Genomic DNA, 23,661 nt, shown 5'->3' with positions numbered 1-23,661 from the left:
TTGCTTAGTGTTCATCGCAATCTACCCAGCCACCAGCAACGGAACCAACTTCATTAAGGCCTGTTCTCGCCCTCGCGTGTCGCTAGGCTGTTCGCTGCAGAAGGCAACAGCATGGAGACTAGAACGAGTAACTAGAAACCAGTAACTAGAGCTGCTCCCCCTGCACCGACTAGGGGAGACGAACAACTGAAGTCGACATGACTGATTCCCTGCTGCATTCCTCTAGAGGAAGGAGCTGCTGTTCTCCAAGTCTGACAGATCCCTAAACTAAACAGAACAAAGACAGTAAGGAAATCCCTCGCACGCTGAGGTAAATACAACGGTGCTATTCGCACACTGACCAGTCTCCCAAAAATAAGGTTTGCAAACCAAGGGTTGTATGAAATAGTGTATGTGTGTATTTAGGAATGAGACAGGAGTTTGACAGTCCAGTATGAAATCAACTCTGAAAGTGCTGTTAGCTGTATCAGCTTTGAGAACACCAGGCCTCTGCTCTCAAAATGCTAGGTGAGCAGAGTAACATCAAACAAGAAAACCCCACCCCCCAAACCGCTCCTCTCAGAGAGGTAAGGGCTGACCATGCAGGAAGGGGGCGTTTTCTCAAAACAGTGTCATTCCAGTTTCTTTATAGGTCCTGTGGTCTGCGTTTATCACTATTACAGTCTCTGCCTTTGGACTGTAAATTCTCGCTTTGAAGGAGAACAGGAAAGAGGAGTTGGTCAAAAGCCCAAATGTGGTTTTGATGTTTGTTTTTGGTTGGGTTTTTTTGTTTCTTAAATAAAGTCCAACATTGTAACTTTATTTTCTAAATGTGAGAAGTGCAAAGTTCTATTCAGGCTAGTACTTTGCAAGTGCTCCTACAGAACACAGCTCCTCTACCCCAGCCAGACCAGTTACGTAAAAGATCCATTACATAGATACCAGATCTTGCCCCAAAACATACGGTGTTTTCTCAATTTGACTGTTCACCATGTCAGACAAACAAGGCTAAATGAGGGAGGATGGGTACTAAGCCTAAGCAAACGAAAGCCCATAACCAGCCAGCACCTTCTCAAGACGCTAGGAGTGAAGAGCATTTAAAAATACGGGAAGGCGTTCTCTGCACTTTAACCACAAACTATCTTCCTAATCAAGACAGGGTCAAGCAGAAAAGCCTTCCGTGCCATTCTGGAGATGCTATCTTCTTTGTTGTCGTACTGCAGGAACAGTTCCCTCCCCAGCCAGCTTGTGCTGGCCTGTGAGCAGAATCTCTCCTGCAACACTTCGGAAATCTTCAGAAGAGAGCATCAAACCTGTCACAGCCCTTTGCAGTTAATCTGTCTCACTGGACAAGGCCAATATGCAGGAGGAAAGACTCAGAAAAGAGTTAACATTCGAATTGCTATAAAAAGCTCTTAATAATGCGTTCTGAGCAAGGTTGTCAACCAAGACACCCTACACACTCCATAAGGCCCCGCACCCAAGAAATTCACCCACAAAAGAGCACTTCACCATGTTTTGAGGAGTGTCTGTGTAATGCTTACGCCAGTCTCACGAAACTGGGCAAGTAACTTATTATCTTGCTCCGAGCTGAAGAAACTAACCCATAACTTCCACCTGCACTAGGAGGAGCTTCATGTTGCATGAAGTTTTCTAAATTAAAAAAAAAAAAAGAAAGAAAGAAAGAAAAAAAAAAAAAGGAAAAAAGTATTTGTGACTGGAGGATTTAAATATATTTCCTGCTAATGGGGAAGTTCCCCAATGGGAAAATACTGTCACGGTTCCAGTTTGACAGCAAGCACTCATCCTTGTCCATGTGCTTCCTTTTTACCCACCCAAAGAAAACACTGAGAAGCCAAGTCTCAAATTCCCCTTTGGCAGCTATTTTGGCCCCAGAGAAGTTCGGTTCAGGGGAGTCCTGGTCACGTAGAGTTTTGCTGCATATGTCCGCAGTTTCCTAAATTATCAGTCTCTCCAGAATATGCACAATTTCCCCAAGGTACCACGACATGCAAGTTCTCCTCCCTCTACCCTTTGCCTTGGGAGGGAAAGTCACCAGAGATACATAACATGAAATATGGAGAATGTTTAGTCCCTTTATCACAGTCACAAATCATTCTGAAAACCCCATTACCAAGGACTATTTTTAGAGAGACAGAGAGCTGTCCCTTAACTGTCTTCTCTCCTTCACAAACACACTCCAATGCTACCCACGGCCAGAAAAAAGAATGACAGTAACATCCTGATAAATACTGATTTTTTGCTAATGAACTTTATCAGCACTGTGTCCCAGCCTGCTGCTGCAACAAGATACTCTATCTGGTATTAGACCAAAGAAAACACCAGCCTTCAGGTCAGCAGCTCTCCAACAGTCCTGAACAGCTACTCAACAGATGAATGTCAGAACCTCCAGAAGAAAATAAACAACAGCTACCCTGTAACTGTTCTGCTCGTATAGTAGGAATGTTTACAACTAAGGAGTGATTTATTCAGTTATTCTCTCCTTCATGCCAGGCAAACTCCTCTTGAGTTCCTGAATCCAGTTATCTTTGGCCCCAAACTGAAAAATATGAGCAAGTCCCCAGGCTGCCCTGCAACCGTGACCTGAAACACGCTGGCAGGAGTCTGCCTCGCCTCCCTGGGAAACCCACCGTCACGCAGCAGCACTCACCCCTGCCCAGCTGGGTTAGCGAATCCAGCCCCTTCACGCACACGTTTTGTGCTCCAGTCCAGCAGTACAAAGCACCTCCAGGCACCCGCCGGTGGCGTGGGGGCGGCTTTCAGCTTTCCTCACGCACCTACGCCCCTAACGCTGGCCCTCCCAAGGCTGAAAGACAATTCATCCCTACTGCAAGGAAGCGCTTCCCGTTCACCTCGGCACTTTGGAGATGAGCAGAGACGCATCAGCACGTGTGTAGATGAACGCTACTGGAGGACCGTTAGCACAAGATGCAAAGGCATCATCAACAACACTGCAGCACTTGCCGCACCAGGTCACCCCCTGACCCCATGAAGAGTGTCTGCAGCATAATGAACATCAGCTCTGCCCCAGAGCACTTCAAAATTAAGAGATTGTCTTTATATCTGGATGTTCTGCCCCACATCCAGTCTGTTTAAATCAGAGAGCAGCTCAAAGCAGCGGTATTGGAAAAAAAAAAAAAAAAAAAAGCTGTTTGGAGGATTCATTCTAACATCTGGAGGTAGAGGTCCCACCCCTTCCTTGATTGCACTTCTTGCTCCATGCTAGATGCTCAGAGCATTAATTGGAGAAGAAGTTTCCCTCTGGAGGTGACAATGGTGGAGTTGGCATATTGCTAGATCCCACAAAGAGGCAGCTCAACTTCGGCTTCAATTCGTTCCAAACTTTACTCATCTGTGAGTGGAAAAGGAGAGAAAACAGGCATGATCACACAGCAGGTAACCACATCTCACCACACTGTACTTTAGCAGCAGTTTCAGAGTACCCAAAAGCACCACACAAATTTGCTGAAGTACTCTGGGGAAGACCAGAGGACCCACCTTGTCCCTTTCACACTGGCGCTATAATGCAGCTCTGAACATTTTACTGAGCATGCACGGAAGGGAGATTTCCCCTACCTTGGTCAAATTCCTTCAGTGAAGGGAAGGAAGGGAGCTGAAGGAGGAAAGACTTTCCTAACACAATAAATGCAAGGAAGTCTGTATATGGGGAATGCTGAACGTCATATTTAGGGGTTAGCAAGAGGGAGCTCTTGGATTTAGAGCAAAAAACAAGAAAGTTGTTCCTTGCCATATAATCTCTGCGTAGCACAACAAAAAACAGATTCATCTAGCAAACATGCATCATTCATTACAGAATGATGTATAACTATAGCTAGTCATTTACTGGTTGGGTCTTCTTCAACTACCTGTAGGGTAGATGAGAGAAGACAAAAAAAAGAAAAACAAAGCAACTGGCTGCAAGAAGATACAGTCTTTTAGAGTGGTTAGAACCTCACCCCCAAACTGGAAAGACCTTAGGTGACTTCTTATGAAGCTACCAGAGAGCCCAGTTGGACAGAGGATTAGAGAAGGAAGGCCCACGAGTGGAAACAAATACATTCAAATTCTCATTCATATTTTGGGAAAAAGAATACAGTCCAGAAGAACTCACCTCTTTGTGACCCTGGATCTGGGAGTTGACAAAGGCCCCCAAAATGTGAGATGTGAGAGGCAGATAGATGTGGATAAGCTGTGTCTCCTGATGCAGGCAATACAGAGAGAAGTAATTCCGCAGCTCCATGGTTAGGATAGCGTTTTCTTGCTGAAAGAAGAGGAACTCAGTGGAATACATTGCCAGGAAAGAGTGCCAAGGAGGTTCACTTGCAGCAGGAGAAGACAGCGTTCCTCACCATACTAGCAATTTAAACACATACAAAAACCTAAAGAGGCAGTTTCTGGACCCATCTGATATGACAGCGACTGCACTTTCCATCATGCAGACTGTAGCTTTCCACAGCTCCTGCAAATGACATGTTGCCAAAGAGCCAGTAGCAAGCGTGGAGGAAAACAAACATGTTTTCCACGTAGCACAGCAGGTAGCTCAAGTTACCCAAAGTACAGGTCACCCTTTCCGTCTGATGGCTCTCTGCAAGTATCGTGAAACTACACAGCGGCACCATTACAGGAGCCAGTACCACCCTTTGCTCTCCCAGGCATCTACGCTACCTCCACAATCCGAGACTCCAGTTGCTCCACCGATTCTGGTTCTTTGTTCTGCACAGTGGCACTCATCATCTGCTTCTTCATCATGCTGTACTTATGCAATGCTCGCTGGTGCTTGTGCAATACCCCCTTCTCATGTCTTTCACACAGGTCCTTTATGGGAAAAGGAAAAAAAAAACAACAGGTATTTCGTGGAAGCTAAGAGACAGCAAGAATGCAAGCCAAGTATGTCAGGAACACAAACACACGGTCACGCTTTATGTCATTTCTATGCTGCAAATTTTTATTTCTTTGTTTTCAAGAGGGTCAAAAAAATGTGGTCAGCTAAGAATTCACGAAACAAAACTGCTTGGATCCAGACCAGTGAGCTTAACAGGCAATATGGGGCATCGCTTCTGCCAACATTTCAGATCTTATCAGGCCTCTTATCTTTTGTGCCCTTCTCAATATTAAGTGCTGGCAATTAACTGCGGTGAGAGCTGGCCAGTGTCCTTCCATTTCAGTCCAGGCCTGGGAACGTCAGGAGAGGCTGCCACATACAGTTTCAGTAGGTGCTTCTAAAAAAAGTGCCTTTGACCAAAAGATTAGTATCAACAAAAATTCTTTCACTTGTAACTGAACTATTGTCTCCATGAACAAACCGGTACAGATCTAATTCACTGCTTTGACTCAAAAGCAGACAAATCTTGAAAAAAGTTAGCTGATCCATATAGTTCAAGCAGTCATATTTTTAAATTCCTTGCAGGGTTTGCTGTTCGTCAAGTTCTTGTCACAAGATGAGCTGACCAGCAAGGCTACAGAGCTAGCTACGGCCAACAGCCACTCCCCTCCCTCTGCCAGATGCCCAGTTTGCCTCTCAACTGGCCTCCCAGACAGTTTTCCACCCAGTTGGCGTTACACCCTCTAAAGAGCACAAGCTTGTTCTAAACAACTTTCTTATTGGCAGAAGAACAGCAGAGCTCACTTTATAGGACTGGAGTAAATCCAGGAAAAGGTTCAGCTTCTCCACCACATCATTCTCTTCCTGTTTACCCTAGAAAACAAGGAAAAAGTACATTTTATGTAAGCCTGGCAAGAACCAACATCACAGTTCTTCACACCCTTAACACCATGCAGGCCCTCCACTGTATTCTCCAGGGCACATCAACGCTTACACAACTGCATCAAAAATCTTTCAGATGGCACTGGAGTGTTTCGTCTTTAGTATGCAGAAAAAAGATCCGACCGGAGCAGGAACAGCTTTTCCGACTGACTGATCATTGTAACAAGAGGAGTTAGTTTCACAGTCCTTTCAGATCGCTCTGCCTGCCATTTCTTGCTCTTGTAGATTCCTCCAATCTTTCATCTTCCCTTCTTACAAGATAACTAATCCATTAAAGCTATAAATACCTGCATGTTCCCTGCAATAGTTCATGCATCAGAAGGCAGAGATAAGACACCAAGCCAAATTTCACTACTTTTTTTCCTATTTTACTAAATACTGTCTTTTCTTCCTGTATCAACAGAGCTCTCTGGAGCATAAACGCTGGAGAAAGAGACCTGGTCTGATTGATCGATAAAAGCATGCTGAGTATTTTAACACAGCGAGATGAAGAGAAGACAAAACTATTACTTTTCCTTCCCAGACTGTCATGTTCTCACATTATTCTAACAGTCATTATCACACTGCACACTTACACAGGAATACGACACTTCTGTCTGAATGACTCTCATGTAATGTTTAAGTACATGAATGTCAAAATTAGATTCAGAAGTAAGTTCTTCTGGATTCTCTGTAGCAGATTAACAAGACAGGACTTCTGGACAGCTCAGTATAGTAGTACAACTTGTCCAACAACCATTTGAAATTAAAAAGAAAGGAGGCTCTTCCCTCCTTTCCCTTGCCCATTGTATTTTTCCCCATTTAAACACAGTCCAGGTTTTTCATTCAAGCTAGAACAAGCAGGCTGGTGGTTGAGGATGTGAGTTTGGACTGCCATCTCCCTCGTAACTCTTTACATGCCTGTGTCCACAGAGCTCATGATTCAAGATGAAACTAAAGGCAGCAGCAATACACCTCCTTCATTTTACAAAAAATAGGAAATAAAGTAAATAATAAGAAACGAAGACGTCACCTGCTGCACAGCTTTATCTGCCAGAAGTGCAAATTCAACAGACAGACCCTTCAAGGCTTGTTTCAGAGTCCCCCATGTGCTGTTATTCAAAGCAGCCCAGGAAGGAAGCGGTGTAGTGTCCGAGCCCAAAGCACTAGGAGGAGATAAGTAGTATTCAAATCTAGGAGACAAATTCCACTAAGCAGATACACTTATTTGCAGAGAGAAGTTCAGAGTTTCAAATCTGTCTAAGTAGCTCACAGTACTGAGCTACTACTACACAATCACAAACGCAGAGTTGTGCATACACTGGGGAAGAGACAATAAAACCAGTACCCGAATGTCAAGGGATTTCTGTTTTCTCTTGCTCTATGGAATGCAACCTTAGCAGAAAGCACGCGTTTTCTTCTTTCACAGTAGGCAAAAATTCCTTATGACCTATGCACTGAAATACCCATTCTTACTAGACTGTTTGCAGGTGAACCTCACAACGCTTTTGCAATAGCAGTAGAAACGTTTGCATCAGCAAATCCTCTTCCTCCCAACCTACCTTAGCTCCTTTCCAAAAATGAGAAGATCTGAGGCATTATCGATGGCGCGAGAAGCTATCCTCTCCGCACGGTCCCGAAGCTTATAAAAGCTATTATAAATATTTCTGATGAGCTCCCTGCTGGCAGCAAACTGGGCCTGTATGTCAGCTGGAAGGAAGTCCTGAAGAAGTGCAAGAGAGATTACCAGGGGACAAATCAGAGGCATCATCACACATGTTAATCGTGGGCACACCACACAGTCAGCAGAGAGAGACAGGTTTCCCTCCTGTGCTCGCTCTCTCAGGCCATGCTGTAACAACCCTGAAGAGATTAGCTTCACAATTTAGGAGTCCAAGTCAGATGTCATACAAATACTCCCAGTTTTCCGAGGCAGAAAGAGGTTCAAATACCAGGTGCAGACAGAATTGGCAAAATCCGCAGTTCTGCTGTGCGGTTGAAATGGCGTTTGGGAGGTTTCAAGCTCACAGTTTCTGATCTGATGCTACCAGTAACTGCCAGCCTGGCAAAGCCAAGCATGTACCGAAAGTTCAGCTCTTTCTGACCTGTGTATCATTGGTAAAAGCACAAATTAAGCTCCAGTTGCAAAACCTTCTGCTAGCGTTGCAGGAACCTGAACAACAACTTGCTTTAAAATTGCTCAATGAACACAGTGAATGTGTATTTAAAACTTGCCATAGCACTAATCACTGGAATAAACAGATATACAGAGAACTTGTAACTAACTTCTCCAACAGTCCAAATGACTCTCCCACGGGGAGAAGACAGACAGACAGAATGAGGACATGAACACATGTGGAAGACATCAATTTAGACACTAGCTTTTAAATTGTGAAGTACGTGCATTTGTTTGTTATGCAAGTACAAGTAATTACTGAGAAACATGTTCTAAGCAGGATTCATTGTTTAATCTTTAGCATATTCATGAACAGCATTTAGCTAGAAATAATAGGCCCTTAAGAGTCAAATATTTACTTGATCTTTTTGATAAAATTACAAGTTTAAAACTCCTTCAAACATTGGGAACAACTCTCTCCTACCAAAGGTCTCCATCACTCAACAACTGCCCTAACGGATCCACCTGGAGGACAGCACCATTTAAACCAGAATAATGTTGCAAGAAATTCATATACATACCTTGGCTTGGGTAGCTAATCTGCAGGTCATAAATTCATCTCCTACTCCCTGAACCAACTCTCTTAGCTTATTCTGTACATCCTGGAGAAGATACAGAATCAAATGAGCATGAAGGAACCACGTAACACACAGGCAGTTCAGGGAGGTCTCAGATATATCACAGCAGTAAAGCACAACGTAGCAGATACAGCTTTACCTAGGTTAGGTTTAATTTAAGGAAAAGCATAACATGTATTCCCCCAGGAACAGTTATTTTCAAAATACTATACTCCTGGCATTGAGTGAAATTACCTTCCACTTTCCAGTTGTAGAAATACCTATTTAGAGAAAATTCTCCTCCTCACAGGGAGCAACAATGCGTAGGTCAAAAGCAATTCTGAACTCTGCGCCCAGCAAAGCAGTGACAGGAAGATATGCAAATGCAAGGCTACGGCTAACAAGTACTCACTGAGCCACTGAACGACAGAAAGAGTTTCAAGAGCACATCTTCTGAGAAAGGGGGATGTCGAGCCACCAGGTTTATAAAACGCTTCAGCGCTCTCCTCCTAGATTCTATGAATTCTCGATCAGCTACAGGAAGAAACATAAAATTTCAATTAATGCACCACACGTCACAGCTGCTCAAAAAGAGTAAAAAGAAAGCACCCAGTCCAATAATTTCCTTGTACGGATAACCCTTGCTAAAGCACTCCCACAAACCCAAAGGATGGTTACCTATAGTCTGTCAGCTCCCTAAACCAGATCTTTTAGATTGACCACGAAAACAAATATTCTTCCCAGTGGTTCTTTACATCTTACTGAAATCCAGCATATATATCTATGTGTGGTTATTTCCACAGGGTGGGTCAGGTAAGCAGGACAAACAACCAAGTCTAAGGCCTGAAGCCTCCACTTACAAACTGTGGGCATACAAAGAGTCTTCTTCCTCTGAATCAATCCCACAGCTGGTCCCCAGAGGGGATCTGGGTCTGTTTGGGACTCCTGGGAAACACGGCACCACACACCGCTTGTGGCCACTGCAGAGATCACTGCCGCTTGCAAAGCAACCATCCCACAAATAATTAGGGGGTTTTTGTCACTATTCTGAAGACCTAGCTTCAGTATGCTGTACCCTCATCTGTCCCTCCTCCACGCTTTCAAATGTTTTGGGGGTTGTTTGGGGTTTGGGTTTTTTTTAAGTGGTTTGTTCAAGATCAGTACCCATCTTTTTCATGCAAGGTGCTTTGGAAGACCCGCACAGCAATCTGCAGTACACCCATCCAGAGCCCTTATTTGTCAAACTAAAGAAGTTCTGCTTGTCCTCCTGAAACAGGAAGACTTTCAATTCGACAATACTGCAGTAAGGCAGTAAATCAAAGTTCCTGGGGTTTTTCAGGAAAGACAAAAAATTAAACTAAAATAAGACTGAAGGAAAAGAAAGCAGCACAGAATGAAATCAAAGGAATGTTCTTATCTATGACAACACTTGTATTGTGAAAGGATAGTACTCTTTCGCCTCAGCTTTAAGTAGGGAATTTACTGGCTGCATGGACTCTCTATAATGATCCCTAGTGCAGCACCACCCACCAAATGACTTTTCTGTCATTAGGGTTGCAGACTTTGGTTTTGCTTTATTCATACTTTAGCCTATGTGGAGATTTCTGAAGTCATCTCCACACTTCCTACGTGATCTGCCTCAGTTTGCTGCTATCCTCCAAAATGAGCAGAGCAGATTATCGATCTTTCTTCACCCGACAGATGGATGAAAGCAGACCATTGTGAAAACAAGAGTGTAACTTAGTAGAGGAGCATACAGAGTGCAAAAAATGCAGAGCTTTGCCCACCTGGCTTGGGACTAAGGAGGCTGCAAGAGTCACACGTCTATAATCATCCATCAAATCCCGTGTCCTGCAATTCCATTTGTCAGCCCATTAACCTACCCAGAAACAAGACCTACCCATTCCATTTCCTTTTTCCCGTGCGTAGTTTCCATCAAGACCGCTTACACAGCTTTTCTATAGGCAGTCACTGGACTAAAGGCAACCATCCCTCTCTGTCTTAACACAGTTTTGGACTGTATTAGGACTGTATCCCTAGCACAGTTTGGGAATGAACTAATCCTATCAGTTTTTTTCTTAAATATATGCTATCTATGGAAAGAAAAGCACCAGTGAATGCACAGAAATATCAAAATACCAGCAACGCAAGTAAAGAACAGTGAGTGACAAATTATATATATTGGTAGCTTCTTTCTAGCATCCTCTCCTCACTAAGGTTAATCAGAGAAGGTCACTTAGCTTACAGGTGTTGCATGAAGTGGAAATTCTGGAAATTCTGGCTGAGAACACTGAATCGGGTCAAATTCACCAGACAGGTTTTTGCAACCCCAAAAGAAAAGCCTTCACAACTCACATTCCATCATAAGAACATAGGACCATTGAAGCCTTTCAGCACTGTTATGTTGCTCTGTTCCGGTTCACTATACACCTCACTCTGCTCACAGTTTACCAGTTCCACTTTACTGCACCAGTACACAGCCTCCTTGACTGAAATCAATTATTTATTGTAACACAGTAAGCTTAGCAGCATGCGCAGGAGACAAAGACAGTGAAAAGCTTGTTCTTTCACAGATAAAGCAGAAAACAAGACAGGATTTTATACAGTTATGCAACATTTGAAATAATAAAAGTTTAAAACCAGTGCAAATACCTCAGATTAGTGAAAAATGTACCTGAAGGAGCTTTGATATGGGATACTCCATTGGTTCCTATTCTAACAGCTAAAATATACTTGAATGAACTGACACACTGACTCCAGACTCAGTTTTTAGATTCTGAATATCCTAATCAGATCAACAAGCTCTTTTTTAGAACAGAAAAAAAAAGGGCAACAGCTACTTCAAGGCACTTGGTTCATCTGCCAGAAAGACACCTTTTTGTACATAAACTGAACGTGTAATTATCATCGCCCACATCACAAGACTTCTTGGCAAGGTAATGGTGGAACAGGCAGTGCTGAAGCTGTTCATTTAACATCACTGTTCACTAGTCCCTTTCAGGGGTGTGGGAGGTCGGGACCCTGCAGTAACTCGACAGGATCAAGCACACTCTCACTGGAGAAGCACTTTTGTTGGTTTTACACAATTAGCTCCTCTGCAGTTTAAAGCTTTTACTATAGATTTTTAATTTTTGTTTTAATCTTTACTCTTCTCTCACTATAGAAAAACAACTGGATGTCCACAAATCTTTTCTGTTCTGAACACCTCACAAAACATCACACTGCAATACACACTGCAGCTGTTCAATTGTACGGTAGCGATTCTACACTCGCAGCGCTACGGCACTGTTCATAACCTATTTTCCTAAAAAATGGTAACTGCAACTCTGCCACACTCTTGTGTAGAATTACACCTCAAAGCTTACCAAAGAAGTCATTAAATACTGAACATCCACAGAGAGAAACCCCATGGAAATTTTACATTAATATCTTACCTATAGGGAATTTCTAGGATGGCAATAATGCACACCTCCAAATTGCATATTACAACCTTGAAGTTGTTTTCTGAGCCAAGCAGAAGCAAAACTTTCGATCTTTTAAACATTTACTTCAAGAGTATCATCTTGATCAGGCTTGCACAGTGACCCCTCCAGTCAAAAGACAGACCAGGTTTAGGTTTACCTCCCAGCATCCTCTTTGGTGGAAGTGCCGGCACCATACGATACGGGAACTTCTGAAGCAGCATCTCATGGAACACCACAAAATCATTGTATCGCCTGTAGACTGAGCATCGGAATCTCTGCAATTAAGGAAGGGGGAAGAATAAATCAATACTCAGCCTGGACAATCAGCAGCATTTCCACAATTTTTTTTTTTGTTTTGTTTGGGTTTTTTTTTGCTATCAGCTGCACTAAAAACAAAAGGAAGAAAAGAAACAAATCACACCCAGAGACTGTAGAAATGACATAGTTCTTCTCTTTAGAGGCCTTGAGGTGGGGAGGAGTGAAAAGACTCCAAAGGCAGACACCTTTCGATGATGAATAGAGATGCCATTCTTCTAACAACAGTAGACACGGTTTGCGTGGCCAGGTTTCGGTAGCGGTGAGGCTACAGGGGTGGCTTCTGTGAGACACCGCAAGAAGCTGCGCAATTGCAGGTGGTGAGAGGAGTGAGAATCTGAGAAACAACTCTGCAGACACCAAGGTCAGTGGAAGAGGTGCTCCAGGGGCCAGAGCAGCAATTCCCCTGCAGCCCATGGTGAAGACCATGGTGAGGCAGGCTGTCCCCCTGCAGCCCACGGAGGTGAATAGTGGAGCAGAAATCCACCTGCAACCCGTGGAGGACCCCACGCTGGAGTAGGTGGGTGCCTGAAGGGGGCTGTGACCCCACGGGAAGCCCATGCTGGAGCAGGCTCCTGGCAGGACCTGTGGCCCCATGGAGATGTAGGAGCCCAGGCTGGAGCAGGTTTGCTGACAGGACTTGTGACCCTGGGGGGGGACCCACGCTGGAGCAGTTTGTGAAGAACTGCAGCCCGTGGGAAGGACTCACGCTGGAGAAGTTCCTGGAGGACTGTCTCCCATGGGAGGGACCCCACGCTGGAGCAGGGGAAGCGTGTGAGGAGGAAGGAGCGGCAGAAACAGTGTGTGATGAACTGACCCCAACCCTCATTCCCCTTCCCCCTGTGCTGCTGGTGGGGAGCAGGTAGAGAAATGGGGAGTAAAGTTAAGCCTGGGGAGAAGGGAGGGGTGGGGGGGAAAGTGGTTTTGAGATTTGGTTTTATTTCTCATTATCCTACTCTGATTTGGTTGGTAATAAATTAAACTAATTTCCCCAAGTCGAGTCTGTTTTGCCCGTGCGGTAATTGCTGAGTGATCTCTCCCTGTCCTTATGTCGACCCACGAGCCTGTCGTTACATTTTCTCTCCCCTGTCCAGCTGAGGAGGGCAGTGACAGAGCAGCTTCAGTGGGCACCTGGTGTCCAGCCAGAGTCACCCCACCACATACAGTCCTTTTGAGAATAAGATTTTCATTTAAAAACATTAGTCAGATTTCATTCACACACAAGATGAAAGACTATGAAACAGAGAGAAAGAGTTTTCCCAGGAAATTACAAATATCCCTAAATCTGCCATGGTTCCATACAATTACTCCCTCAAACTCTCTGTCTTCCAAATCAGACAGAACATTTAGAAATAGTGCCGACACTCTTAAAGTGCTCCAGAGAGCTCTTTTCTTGAAGTACTGCAAGTCCCTGAGCTCTAGCTCTGAGGAACTTTCACTAAATCAGTTTCAAATCCAGAGGTGGAAAAACAGTCTTAGATCATGTTAAGTATTAGCCCAAATGACTGATGTTTTAAGTGAATCTCACAAGAGACCTCTCACTGGATGCTAGATCTATAAACCAAGATTGAAAGTTCCTTTAAAACCTTAGTCCTCCACTCTGCATTTCTTAGATCAATATGTAGAAGAGGCCAAAGAAATGGTTTTTTCCTTACGAAAGGAGTTAGGTAGCAGCTAGAACAAGATACTTCGGAGGCAGAAATCCTTTAAAAATAGTAAATAAATAACCCCCACCCCCCACTATTACTACAGATTCAACTACTGGAGTAGTTAATAAGAAAGACCACACAACACCACACTCCTTCTCACTACATTTGTGCTGTACATCATCCACCATTTATTGTGGCACTATTTTTGAAAATAAAGCAATGAGGCATGTAACTGGAGCACCACGGACACAGCCCCTAGGGCCTCCCTCTGTCTGCTTTGAAATCAGATGTTGATTTGTGTTGTAGGTTTAGATGAAGCTCAAGGCCAAGCTATGTGTCCTCCTGAGGAAGTATCATTCTTCAGCTACAACTGTAGGGGAGATGACAGCAACTGGAAGGAATCGGTAATGGGTTCCTAAATTCAAAACCTAGAGACACCACCAGGGTCACTGAGTCCTGTCTCCCAAAATCACGGGCAAAAATAAACATTGAGTCCTACAAAGCCCACAGAAGCATTCCCTGTGTCTGCCCTCTCCCCCTCACAGAGTCCTTGTCAAACTTACGGACGTCGATCTAAAACACATAAAGCCCCAAACATCGCTACAGACAAGTGACCCAAATGTGTCTCTGCATATGTACCACAGTGACTACAGCAATTTGAGTGCTACTCCGTAACTGATGTTCTGGTGGCCTGGGAGATGTAAACTGCTCATGGTCTACTTTGACCAGGACAGATTTTCTTCTTGAAAAAACACACAGAAGCTACTGGAGAGCTTTTTCCCTGGCCACTCTATAAATAGGAAAAGATACATCATCTTTAATCTTCTCTTATATCAAGAAAGAAACCCATAGGTCAGGAGTGGGGCAAGTAAACTGGAAGCGGCCTAGACTCTGCAGAAGGATTTGCAGTACCTTTTCTGTTTACAAAGGATTTCAGTTTAGCACTGCCAATACGATCTCTTCACTAGCTCGATATACTTTGAAATATCCAGTCGCCTACACCAATCTGTTACAAAAACATTCAGTTTGCAGTGTTATTCATCTGCTTTTGTACAGAGCTCAGGTTTCAAGTGGGTAAACCAGCAGGCCATCCATCAAGACCTCAGTTAGAAGATGCTCCATCCTGCAGAAGCCCAGGTCAAGCAAGCATAATGCTACTGCATTAAAAGTAAGCCCATACAACCGGCCTACTCAAAACCAGCATCGCCCAATGCATCTATCAAATTAGTCAAGTCTTTGCCAACAGCAACTGCACAGACATTCTTAAGAGGATTCATTCTCACTAAGACCAATGTTTGTTCACGTTACCTTGCTGGAAACCTCGTATTCCACATGTTTCAGAAAAAGGCCCTTCTTCTCAGGTATAAGCTCCACCTGCACACTATCCTTGCTCAATAGCTCTTGTAGGGTGTGGGAAAGCAGCAGTGGATTTCCCTGGGGCGCCTGCATTAGAAACTGTTCCGGTTCCCTCGGTTCATTTACTGGAGGCTTTGCCAAATCTAAAAGACAAAAAGGGGAAAACAGTCCAGTAGACCTGACAAGACAAAGTAAAAGAAGCAGCCTTAAAATATTCTGTTCCCTTGGTCAGTGCTCCCACAGTGGCGCAACCCAGCCAGAACAGCAGTGGAGCCACTCCCCCAGGAGGCTATGCTGCTTCGCACACGTTCGAGACATTGGTACCTCCCTCTTCACAACACCCAGGAGCGCCACCAATTATACCGAGTCAGAAAGACATCTCTACTAAGCAAAAGAAGAATCACAGGCCAAATTTGTTCTGTGAATCAGCTAAGAGGCCTGCATTTCCTGTCTGTCCAGCTCCCACCACAGCAGGATCTGCCAAAACGAACGAAACCCTAGCTCAGCACTTTTGGATCCTGCCTAGAACAACTCATGGAAGGAAAGAAAATGTGCTCTTTTACCGTGCTGCAGAAATTTAATACATTAATTTTACATGTCATTACAAAGGAAGGAGACACTTCATTTGACAAAATTTTATTAAACTCTATGACAGTATGCTAGAGTGTGCATGAACTATGATAACTTACTATGTCAATATGCTTAAGTTCAAGAGCAGGGGAAAAATGTTCCTAACAAGGGCTACCGATCCGATAATTCCTCAGTCACAGCAAGCTCTGGCAAAATCTCTCAGATATACCTACGCCTCTGCTTGTAGTTAAAAAACAAACAGCTTTTGACAGTGAATTCATCCATAGCTGACCGCTTTGGACAGAGAGATTCTAACTGATTCTCAGCCAGATGCAAAAGTGAAAAAAGATGGCTCTTGAGATTATGGGCCTGGAGGAAAAACGACATCAAAGAAGGGGTAAAGACGATGACTCAGAGTACTCTCTTATCGAACAACTGACTGCAGCCCATTATCTCGACTTCATAACTACACATATTACGTGACTGTAAACTAAGCTTACACTGTTTTTCAAAGCAATGCTTTATTTCTACCCATTTCATGCATATGAAACAGAGTGAAAAATGTGGATATAACCCTGGAATCTGTTCAACCTATACCCGAGTTCTGTTCTCCAGTCTGGAACAGGCTGGTTGCTTCCTCTCTGTATATGCCTGTTTAAGGGAGATACTGTGAACAAGCTCTTCTACAAAGCAAGTCAAACCCACCGATGAAAAGTTACCTAGAAAAGCCAGGCAATATCAATCATCTCTTCCTTGCTATTGTATGGAAGTTACACCCCTTCTTAAATTTATCTAAAATTTTGGGAACACAAAAAGACAGTAACACTATAGAAGCAAGAACCACTTCTTTAAGCTTTGATACATAGTTCAAAAAGTTGATGACTGTGTAAGAGATTAACTCAGGGAAGATAAGAACTCATACCTTTACTTCAAAGCCCTGACCTCCTCCAGATAAGGATTACACACCTGTTCCTTCATGTGCTCTAGGCCCTGATAAATGGGGAAAACAGGTAATCCCCAGTTCCCCAGATACACAGCTTCAGAACAGACACTTCGTTCTTTATTCCATAAAACGGCTTAAGGACACCAAACCAAATCCAGGACAAATGACCTTATCCCACATGTCTTGTCAGGCTTCAGATTCCTGCTAATGTGACTCAGAGAAGCAAGTCTTAACACCTCTGCTTTAATAGACTAATGTATCACCTACTAACCCCACCTACGTAGCAGCTTCTAAAAAGTTCTAGCTACCTGCCAGAAATTTGTGGTAAGATAATGCAAGCTAATTCAACGTTGACATGGGATACTGCTGGATAAAGTGATAACATATCTGTATGGCCACTATTCAGATAGATGCTGAACCGAGATGGAAAGGAGGAAAAAAAATTCAGAATACAGATAGCAAGGCAAAAGATTTTCTAGTGTTGAAAAATCCTTGCCCCTTTCGTGGGGCAGCAAGGTATAATAAACCACACTATCAAGAGGAAGCATCAAAAATACACACACAAAGAACTATGGAAAGCCCAAGGCAGCCGCATTCTCCAGAGCAGTGGTTCTCTGGGCAGACACCCTTGTAATTCTTGGTTTTAACTGCTCAAGACACATCAGTGAAATGCAACGTGACACAGGAGATTTTGTTACTCCTCCAATGCACACGCACCCACTTACACAGAACTCCAGAGTCCTCTGTGATGCAAAACCACTGGCTCAGGCTGCAGAGGCAGCCCCAAAGAGGGGCTAGCCAAATGCAACCCACCTATTTCCCCAAGAGCAGTGCCAATCTGCACTAATATAACACTCCTCCTGTCTACTGATGTGCTCTCCCTGCTTTCTCTGTCTTTCTGCTGGCCAACCAACAAAGCGGGACTTTCATGGCACAAACTGTTCCCTGAACTGGGGCTCAGCACTGTCTGGTAAACCACTGAAACTCCCAGTGGCAAAAGATAGGTATCAGGAGAAAAGATTTCTAGGATGAACCATAAATCCTTCAGTATTTCATCTGTAAGTCCTGGACCCTGCAGCATGATCAGCCATACTGATGTTGAGAAGGACTCTCAGATCCATGACAGTGATGTGAAGCCACATCACACCCCGTAAGACAACTACGGAGTGAAGCCCCATAGAGAGATCTAGACAAGACTCAGCATTCCTGTGACAATTCAGTCATGGCACTCTTTCCACTTGCAATACTTTGCCAGTTTTCATCAAGTTATTTTCTAAATTTGCTTCCTAAAATTCACCTACAGGAAACACCTTCTCTTTATCAGCAGTTCACACGCTTGGCTCTTCCTGAAATATTTTGCAGCTTCTTTAGGTCTCAACCTTGTCTAAATGTGTGAAATCATACAAATCAGACAACCATACAAACGGGTTTGAATAATTACCATTTAATTAATAATCTCAGTGTGTTCCATATCAACAAGACAGCTACTCACAGTGAATTTACACCCTCAAACACTGGTCCGAGAACACAGTAAGATGACTGGAACAGCTGTTAACCTGTTTTAGAAAACACTTACCACGGCATTAACACTAACCCTGCAGAGCAATATATACTGAAGCTATTCTTCAGCCTATTTTTTCATTCTACTTAAAGAGTCAATTCAGGAACAGCCTCAAGAGCCCTGGCCAGGAATGGTGGATAATAGTGGGAACTCATTGGTATGAGCTCCTGTGTTCAACCAGTAAAACGATTTACATGCATTGTAACAAAACACTTAACGCTTCCCATCACGCACTCTCTGCCAGAGAACAGCTAATTTTGAAAATATTCCCGTTGGTTTCACCAGATCATTATCTAGTAAACTTTATATACATAGAGCAGCAAGTGAATACAGAAATGAGGTGAGGAACGGTCCCCTGGAACACAGGGAAGCAGACAAAATGAAAATTAGCTTTTTTTGTGCAGGCTAGACTTTCGCTACAGCAGTTTCTCAATCTGTTGTCAATAAGATACCAGGAAGTGGCCTGGTATAACTGAAAACAATTTTATATTAAAGTTTAAAAGTATATCTATATCTATATATATATATGCAAACAAGAATACCACAAGATGACAAGAAATAAGAGTTTAAAGCAGCATTCGAAGCATGGCCTAATTTTTGTTCGGTTGTAAAAGAAAACAACTATGAAAACACTGCATAATAAATACTTTTCTTTTTTGATTTTTCTGTAACAAGTCAGGTAGCCTTTGGACTGAAAGGAGTTGAGAAACTTAGCCAGAAAACAACTGAAACAGAAAGGTTTGCTACTTTCTACCACACATTTCACGCTTTAGTTAGCGCCCGACATTCATTACTCCCATTCATACAACCAGACAGCAATCTGCCCTCCACAGAGTTAGCAGTTTCCTCAAGCAAAATTTCTAAAGTCATGCATTTATGAAACCCAAAATAGAATTTCAAGTGTCTGATTAGCTCACAGAGGTTTTACATGTGAGCAAGCACATATTGTAGAGAAAGGCAATGCAAGGACTGGAAGCATAGGTGGTAAAATCACAGTACAGATCTCCCTTCCCTATTCAAGTCCTGTCAACCGAATTTGGAGGCCTTATCTCCATTTTACAGGTGGCTGCCACTAACAGCTATTACACCCGGTGCTAATCAGCTACATTTATTAGACACACTGAAGTAGAAGGTGCCATAGAATGACTTGTTACATTAACAGCAGATTTTCTAGTAGAAAGGAGTCTGAAAGGAAGCAAAGCCTCTAGGACAGACAGCGAAGATTTCTTCTCCACCACCACAGGCCACGGCTGCGCAGAGCAGAGGTGATGAGCCAACTCATGGGAAACAAAGAGGAGTACGAGAACTGACGATTTCTGTACACAGATACCTTAGATTTCTCCCTGGCAAAAATGAGGGCTCCACTACAAACTCCCGAGCCAGCAATACCAAAGCAGCAATGTAAATACCACTCACCAGCATTTCCCTTTCCTTTCTGTCTTCTCCCGAAAAGCCTCAGGAATTCTGGAAATGCCTTTCCCCCTTATTGTGTCAAACATGTTCCTCCACAACTCCAGAATTCAGCATCCACATCAACCTCCCCGAAAGCTGTTGCAGGTATCAACTACAAGTTCAAATAGATTCCCTTCCGCACTTTTTTAAAAATTCTTACATAATTTGAAATCACTTAAAAAGAAGAAAAGAAAAACAGAAGTTCCTCCCTCAAAGGCAAACAAAACTTTCTTCCTATTAAAGGCTTTATATATTTTTTGAAACAACTATATGCGACTCGTTTGGGTTTTTTAAAGAATTTTAAACCATGCAATTCTTATTTAGAAAGGAGCAACGCAAAGCAACCAGTCTATTTTATCTCATAAAGCTAACTGGTACACAGTTCTACCTTCAATGTGGAAGAGAAGTCCGTATTTCCTACTAGGCACAAGAAAAGTAATCATACTTAGCTTCACTCTAATTAAGGGATGATGCAATGGTGTCCTTCCTTCTCCCTCCCAACAATTCACTTGTAAATACAAGCTATCCAATGCCAAAACAAGGGAAGATAAAATAATACACATACCATCATAAAATTAGATGTTGGAAAACAGGCCCTAACATTTGTTTTTCTCCTTAAAAAAAAAAAAAAAAAAAAAACCAAAAACCCACAAAACCAAAACCCAACAACAAACCGACCAACACAGCCTCTCAGTGCTGATATCAAACCCTGACCTGGATGGTCTGTATTTTTGGGGGTTTTTGGTTGGTTTTTTTTTCCTTTCAGTGGGTTTGGGTGGGGTTTCCCTTTGTTTTCGAGGTGTTGGAAGTAGTTATGGTTTTGGGGGTTTTTTTGGTGGTCGGTCGGTTGGGGTTGTTTTTCCACCTAAGATTGCTACTGACCACTTGGTGCTTTTCAAGATGAAGCCGAAAAATAATGGCACAACTCAAAAATAAGTGAGGTTATCTAAGCTTTATTTAATAATAGTAAAAAAGCACTAGCACTTCTGCATTCCCCTACAGCTACAGACCTCTAACTGCTTCTCAAAATACCACAATCACATACTACAGCAGAAAAAACACCATCAAGTTATCTCCTTCCAATGTCACACAGTAAATGTGTGTGATGGAACAAAGAACTAACTTTAAGCCTAGCGCTCTGTTCTTTTAACTACACTGTTAGACCATCAAGGGATTAATTAAGCAATTTCCCAAGTCTGGGAATACAAGGAACACATTCCATTCACAAGTCAGCCACGGAGTCATAGTCCCAAGCTGTAGCAAACACAATAAAGTGAGATGGAGCTACACACATTGAAGAAATAACAGGATTAGGGGAGAAAAGTCCATCAAGGAATGTTCCCAAAGACTACAGACACAAAAAGTCAAATCCTCACTAGGGCAGTTTCCCAGCTCACAATGGAAGATTGCTAAACCGACATTTTTCACACTGAACTCTAACAAAGAGGTTGGGAGTGTAAAAATTCACATCCCAGAAAGGTAACCCACAAGAAGTTACACACCTGTTCCGGCAAACCTTTACAAGGGCATTTTACCTTAACTACAAAACTGCCAAGTTGCCACAATCCTTACACGGGTGAAGAAAATCCTGTTAGAAGAAACTGTTTATCTTCTTGTTTTGCTTCTTGTCTTCTTTGCACATTTCTCACCCTCTTAGCTATGCTGGGGAAAATCTTGATCATTTAAGCATTAAAAAAATGGCGTGCCACTCCACACACTTGTCTCCCAGTGGTCTTTTCACACGTTTTATAGTTAGAATGAGCTCATTTACAACTCAAATTCCGTTGAAAAGCAATCATCAGAGCTCCCCTCCTTTTGTACCAGTTCCACATGTCTGTAACTGATAAAACTTCTCTCCATCAACCTGCACCAACCAACTACAACTTGAAGACCATGGGGGAAATCACAGCCGTTATGTGGAAATTCTACTGCCTGCTGCAGCCCGCCCTACCAAGCCCTGCTACAGGCTGCAGACACAGTTAAAGATTTACCGCTAGAAGAAAAGGAGACTCCCCCCTCCCTCCCCAGCCAACACACCTGGATTAGCTCCCTGCAATGGTTGCAAAACAGGCTCGAGTGGGAGCAAAAGCAAATAAATAGAAAAAAAAAAAAAATCAATAGAAGTGACTTTGCACAACTGTCTTTAACGTAATGGACATTATCCTTTTTCTTTTCTCTCTTGGCTGTGCTAAAGTGCTTTTATCCCTGCAAAATGAAAAAAGACAGCATTTTCATGCGCTGCCATAGCTGGGCATCAACCATCCCTGTCAGGACTCCCATTACTCAGGAGACTTACATCCTCCTAGAACACTCGCTGACAAGCTGCTGATCTCCAAAAAAGTTACATACGGGCGAGCAACTTCCAAGATCACTGAACCAGCATCACGATGCCAGAAATAAAAACATTCCTGCTTTCACAGCATTCTTTTTCTTTTGCCAAGATCATTAGATACCTTTTCTCAGTGTTCATGACACAACATTGGTCAAAGAAAGCCAAGCTGGCTGAGTAGTTCAGTTACAGAAGCATCACCACCAGCGTGAGAGTTAATCAGATTGAGAACACTCTACTCAGAGACTGTTTTATCTGTATAAGGCTCCTGAAGCAGATGGCAAATCCAGAACAGACATACCTGAACAAGCTCTCTCTTTGGTACAGTAGGACTTTTTTTCCACAAAGGCTGCTGTTCAATATCTTACATCAGTCCTGGACGGAAATATTCCAAAATAATTTATTTATAAGCATTACCCGCACCAGGAGCGTCACAGGCCTATCAAAAGCACACCCACACTGGAGCCTGAATATAATCCAACCAAACCATTTCACCCTGCATAAAGTTTACCCACTTGGTAACCTCTAGGAGTTTTTCTTTCCAAACAGAGGGGAAAAAAACCACTATGCGCAGAGCAGTAATTGCCAGTATGAAACTTTACCGGCTCTCAGAGAACTTCAGAGAGCTGTATTGCCATCTAAAAGCTTCCTTCAGTTTAACTGTTACGAGCCTAACACGTTATTTTCTTAATTCACCCCCAGCTCCCTCCGTTGCTCGTGTCACAACCGGCGCTGGCAGCAGCTGGCTGCCGGTGCAGCTGCCCGCTCTGCTCCTGCAGCTCCAGCGCTCGGAGCCGCTTCTTCCTTTCCGCGCTGGATCTGCTCTGGCTCGGGCCGGTGACGGGGAGACGTGGCCCCCGCCCGGCACCGCCTGTGACAGCGCGGACCGAACCGCTTCACAAACCGTCCCCGCACAATTCGGCGGGCCCCGGGTCCCTTCCAGCGGGCGGGTACGAGGAGACGAAATAAAGTCATGACGGCACCCGCGGACGCGCTCGGCCGCACGACTCCCGGGAGGAGAGGGCTGGTCCCCGCGCTCCGCCCCGGCAGAGGGGCTCCCCGGCAAGCCGACCTCCCGCCGGGCCGACCCCCCGCTGCCCGCCCCCGGGCCCCGCTTCCCGCCGGGGCCGGCCAACCCGCCGGCCGGGGGCGCCCCCCAAAGCTCCCCCTCATTTATCACCGCGGGGCAGCGGCCACCTTCGCCAGGGGAGAGGGAGCCCCCCGTCACGGGCACCGCCGAGGCCCGGCCGTGGCCTGGCTGCGAGGCGGCCCCCCTGAGGGCCGGGGCCGGCCCGGCACCCGCCACCCCTTGGGGAGAAGAGGAAGGCGGCGCCTTTTTACCTCACGTTTTGGCGGGGGGAACGGCCCCGACCCCACCGAGGAGCCCTGTCAGCGCCCCCCTCCCCGAGCCGCCGGCGGGAGGGAAGGGGCCGGGGAGCGGAGGGCGCCACCCCGCCGCTCCCCCCGCGGGCCCCCGTCGCCCCGTACCTGTGCCGGCGCCCGCCGTGCCCGCGGGCGGCTCGCCGTCCATCGCGGCAGCAGTCAT

The 23,661-nt window shown here is 44.3% G+C and overlaps 1 protein-coding gene across 2 annotated transcripts; it reads right to left on the bottom strand.

The window, feature by feature from the left end:
* Positions 1–3,238: 3,238 nt before the first annotated feature.
* On the bottom strand, positions 3,239–23,661 carry SNX8 (sorting nexin 8). Of its 2 annotated transcripts, none has more exons than XM_086473164.1 (11): positions 23,604–23,661; positions 15,213–15,403; positions 12,098–12,215; positions 8,889–9,010; positions 8,441–8,521; positions 7,306–7,466; positions 6,777–6,909; positions 5,627–5,695; positions 4,666–4,815; positions 4,112–4,261; positions 3,239–3,352 (listed from the first exon to the last, which is right to left on the bottom strand). In XM_086473164.1, exons 1-11 carry the CDS (start codon positions 23,659–23,661, stop codon positions 3,239–3,241), a joined length of 1,347 nt encoding a protein of 448 aa, XP_086329290.1. The 2 variants fall into 2 exon arrangements, with proteins under 2 accessions (XP_086329290.1, XP_086329291.1); XM_086473165.1 differs by having other exon boundaries at positions 23,610–23,661.

The sequence above is a fragment of the Leptosomus discolor genome, chromosome 14, assembly GCF_034619465.1.
Source record: "Leptosomus discolor isolate bLepDis1 chromosome 14, bLepDis1.hap2, whole genome shotgun sequence".
NCBI classification, from domain to species: domain Eukaryota; kingdom Metazoa; phylum Chordata; class Aves; order Leptosomiformes; family Leptosomidae; genus Leptosomus; species Leptosomus discolor.
The sequence above is the reverse complement of the archived record's forward strand: the minus strand, read 5'-3'. Positions and strand labels throughout refer to the sequence as shown.

Coding starts and splice junctions, on each gene's coding strand:
- SNX8 (XM_086473164.1), bottom strand. CDS start 23,661: ATGACTGCTGCCGCGATGGACGGCGAGCCGCCCGCGGGCACGGCGGGC. Junction 8,522..8,888: donor TTCTGTCGTTCAGTGGCTCA/GTGAGTACTTGT, acceptor TATCTTCTCCAG/GATGTACAGAATAAGCTAAG. Junction 5,696..6,776: donor CAGATAAAGCTGTGCAGCAG/GTGACGTCTTCG, acceptor CTTGTTTTCTAG/GGTAAACAGGAAGAGAATGA.